The sequence below is a fragment of the Stigmatopora nigra genome, chromosome 15 (genome assembly GCF_051989575.1).
Source record: "Stigmatopora nigra isolate UIUO_SnigA chromosome 15, RoL_Snig_1.1, whole genome shotgun sequence".
NCBI classification, from domain to species: Eukaryota; Metazoa; Chordata; class Actinopteri; order Syngnathiformes; family Syngnathidae; genus Stigmatopora; species Stigmatopora nigra.
Genome location: NC_135522.1, coordinates 4,958,433 through 4,962,498, shown reverse-complemented (window position 1 = coordinate 4,962,498; position 4,066 = coordinate 4,958,433). Strand labels below are relative to the sequence as shown.

Here is a 4,066-nt window from a genome sequence, read left to right as displayed (position 1 = left end):
AATGTTAATTTTTGTATATTTCCGGCTGAAAAACTCTGGAACAAAAGCAACAGCGCCTCTAGTACATGACACGCAGAACTACATCATTGTAAATGTTGGGAAATACACTCAAAATGCCATAGTAGTAAGTATGTTTGATGATAAAATATGCGGAATATATTCCACATATTCAACTACAGGGAAGGGATAACGTTGATTAGAGGTAAGACGTATGTGAGCAAAAATAAATTGAACAACTTAAGGGGAAAAGAAGTAAACAAAATAATTCCAGTCACAATGACTTTCCTTTTGTTCTTAGAAAGAACAAAATTTGACATTAATTGGTTTTAACTATGTATAAATCTATAGTCTATAAATCTGACAAATGTCAAACGTTTATACAAAAAGTATTTAAAATTATTTTTTCCAGTACCGAGTGAAGATGAGTGTATTGATGTGTCCAGGTTTGTGGATTAGGATGCCCGTGGGCTTAAGTTGTATATGACCAAAAAAAGACAAAATGAATTGAGCGTGTATTCCCATCGGTGTCATTGTGACCAAATGAGGCAGCGGTCTTTTAAAGCACTTTCAAAGCAGATTGAGTTTGAATAAGGGGGCTTATTCGTGCCACTCAAGTGGGGTCAAGCCAGGGTGGCAAGCAGAGGGGGCGACTGGGTAATGGGCGTCACCCGGAAGAAACCTGGTGACAGATCGCGAGCCTGTTTAAGCAGCCTGCAAAATTCATACGTGGCAGCTGTATTCAAAAGCGAGTAAAGGGTCTTGAGAAGGAGGCGCGCCACTCCGCCCCTCATTTTCCAGCTCATTTCCCGCGACACAGGAGAACAGAGATCTTCTTTTTTTCCCTTTGCTTTTTTTTAAGACTGCCATTCAACTAGCACACAGACACCTGCTGCTACTACTGGTGTGTGTGTGTGTTAAGAGGGGGAGGTCAAAGTTGAAGCGGCTCACAAACAGAATAACCTTGTTTTTTTTTACTGGATCCTGTAACCATTTTCCTGTTTGTTGGTGAAATACATGCCCGATACTACTGTTTTTTTGACAGAGCTAGCAAGTATTAATCAAATTTCCATGACTATTAACCTACGAGTTTCCATTTTGACAAATCCATTTCCAAATAATGCTACCGACCAAATGGATTGGACGTCTATTGCCGTCAACAGAAGAAGTGAATTTCAATTCATGGGGTTGTTTGCTTCACATTCACGTGAATTATTAACGAGGTCGACTGAATTATTGACGATGGAGTCGGGCCCGTCCGGTTTGAAAGGCGAGCCGACGGCCACAGAATACCACCTGTAGTCAGTACGTCAAATCCAAACTGCGGAGCACCATTGTGCGGCCCCCCCTCCCGGGGGTCCCGTGGGAGTGCGTGACAAGCGTGCGACCGTCGCCCGGGCGGTGCGTGTCCATACGTTGAGAGTGTGGCGGGCAGAAGGCAGGAGGCCAGGCCGGGCCTGGCGTCTGACACTGATTTGTAAAGGCAAACAATCGGGCGCGTTGACCCGATGCTCCACTGTCTGTTGCGCATACCTCCATCACGGCTCTTTAAACAGCAGCAGATTGCCACGAGGGAGGGTGACAGGGGGGGTCCCGGGTCACAGCTATGAGCTATGCTGCTTTGACAATGAGGCCAACTTGGGTGGAAAATGGCCAATTATTTTGGCATATTGAGACGTGATGGGCCCAGATTTTATTGATGGGCTTCAATTGCAGCTTGTTTTTCAATGCTCTTCTTTCAACAAATGCTTTTTTTTAATGTAAATATATTTTATATCGTAATGACTCATTCAGCTACATGTTCTATTTTTGGTGTGTGTGTAATAAAATATTTTCAAAATACCACTATTTTTGCTAAAAAAATTGAATATTTGGGTTATTTACATTTATTTAGATATGTATAAGATACATAGTTTGTCATTTGTAAAGGAATATAAGCACCAAACAAAAATTCATTCATCTTACAAACAAATTACTTCACTTTTTATTGCTTTTGAAGTAAATTTAATTAGTGATCTATTCTACTTAAAGAGTTGGATCATAGCTATCCATTTAATGATGTCAATTAATGATGAGAATTGTGTGGGTCCTTAACTACAGTAAGTTCTATTAATGTCTACTGTTGTAAACAAACACAGCACTGCTATTATCATCCATTCCCATTGTCAGCATGTGGTGATGACCTTTTTCTTCTCCCTTTTCATCGACGGGCCCAAGCTGTCGCCCCGCCACTCCTTCTCTTGTCTGCACCAGCCCTGGGCCCCCCTTCCAAACTTGACGGCCCACCTGTTGAAGCAATTGTCTCCTTAACAGTTGATGTCAATAGCCACCGGCGCCGCCCTCTTATTCTTTCCCTCCATGTATAAAAGGCAGCCAAAGTTTCTCCGGTATCATTTGGACTTTTCACAACCAGCATGCAGACGGATAATAGCAGCATGTCTCTGCGATGCGAGGAGACAGAAGAAGACCACAGTGGCGCTGGGGGTCGATTGCGAGCCGCCTGGGACCCGTCGGTATCCGGGAGGCGAGTCATTCAGAGGTTGCTGGGTGTGGAGAAACGATACGCGCCCTCACCGCTGTACGTCAGCCTTATACAGCAGGAACCCCAAAGACGTGAGGAGCTGGCCAAGTGGATGCTTGAGGTACAGAAGGGGAAGCGAAACTAAAACAGATGTCAGATGACAAATGTTAAGGATTGGTCTTTCTCTCCTAAATTCAGGTATGCTGCAATTGTGGCTGTGATGAAACCGTCTTCCCATTGTCGGTCTCTTTAATGGACCGTTATCTGTCAGTCACATTGTCGGCGCCGAGGTCGCCGCGCTGCCTGGCGGCCGCTTGTATCCTGGTGGCCTCCAAGTTGAGCGAGTGTGACAGCGTCACCTCAGACGCCCTTTGCACCAACGCCGAGTACGATTTCCTACCTGCCAACTTACGGGTGAGAAGCTACGCTAGCTGTCTTTAAACTAAAATTGTTGATTGCAGTTCACTTTTAATGATGCATAGCTAAATATTTGGATTCTTTTTTTCACCCATTATCTGGCAATGACTCTGATAGTCGTCCAATTAATTTTAACTATTCCAGGAAATGGAGCGCATTGTCCTTGCTACCTTGCGTTGGGACACAGCGGGCGTGACCCCTCAGGACTTTCTACCACACTTCCTATCGTCGCTGGAGGATTTGTGTGGGGAGGACAGCGCTACCCTGAGGAGGCACAGTGACACATTGGCAGCCATGTGTGTTTGCGATTGGCGATTCTTAGGGGCAACACCCTCCCTGGTCGCCGCCGCCTCACTCAACTGTGCCCTACGAGGCCTGAGCGATGGGCCTTACTCAGTCTGTTCCGTGCTGGCCGAGTTGTGCCGTACCGAGCCGGTGAGTAAAATTTTGGTCGTGCTTTCGTGCCTCTACGTTTGAAAACCATTGGTCTAACAGATCTTTCGTTCGGCATGGCAGGTGGTGCTGGAGCACTACAGCGAGATGATTGAGCGCGCCCTTCGGCAGCGTCTTGGCAGCCCCCCTGCAGCCAAAGGCGACGAAATGGAAGATGAGAGAGCCGGAACACCCACCGATATGAGAGAGATTGATTTCTAAAGTTCTGCCAAATCCCAAGTGTGGACCAATCAGATATCGTTGTCATCAGTCAAACTGATGTAAATTATGACCATAACATAACATATTTCTATATACTGAAATGACCTAATTGTGTTGTTTATTTATTTGTTCTCTTATTTATTGCCAGACTTTTCTTTTTAACTTAATATGTTACTTGTGCCCTATTTTTATCGTAGGGCCCTTTTTTATTTATGCTCTTCTTGGCTTATTTATACCTTTTATTTATTTATTTTGTGCAATTCTATACGTTTAATGTTAATTTATTTACTCTGCCATACTTTTAAATGGTTTTCCACGTACTCGGTGAACTCATTAAATGAATAAATCTATTTTTGAAACAAATAAAGAAAAAATGTCTTGTCTTCATATGTATTTATTTTAAGTTTGACACAGCAACAATTAGTTAAATGTTATCTTTTTATTATCATGTAGTAGCTATGGTGTGAAATCAAACCT

The 4,066-nt window shown here is 43.7% G+C and overlaps 1 protein-coding gene across 1 annotated transcript; it reads left to right on the top strand.

Moving 5' to 3' along the window:
- The first annotated feature begins 2,245 nt into the window (after positions 1 to 2,245).
- Positions 2,246 to 3,743, top strand: ccndx (cyclin Dx). The gene is made up of 4 exons (XM_077735137.1): positions 2,246 to 2,639; positions 2,717 to 2,932; positions 3,080 to 3,370; positions 3,452 to 3,743. Exons 1-4 carry the CDS (start codon positions 2,412 to 2,414, stop codon positions 3,587 to 3,589), a joined length of 873 nt encoding a protein of 290 aa, XP_077591263.1. The 5' UTR covers positions 2,246 to 2,411; the 3' UTR covers positions 3,590 to 3,743.
- The last annotated feature ends 323 nt before the right edge of the window (positions 3,744 to 4,066 follow it).

Excerpts from the sequence above, each read along its gene's own strand:
- ccndx (XM_077735137.1), top strand. The coding sequence starts at position 2,412 with ATGCAGACGGATAATAGCAGCATGTCTCTGCGATGCGAGGAGACAGAA. Across the intron at positions 2,933-3,079 it reads TCCTACCTGCCAACTTACGG|GAAATGGAGCGCATTGTCCT; the intron begins GTGAGAAGCTAC and ends TAACTATTCCAG. Across the intron at positions 3,371-3,451 it reads AGTTGTGCCGTACCGAGCCG|GTGGTGCTGGAGCACTACAG; the intron begins GTGAGTAAAATT and ends TCGGCATGGCAG.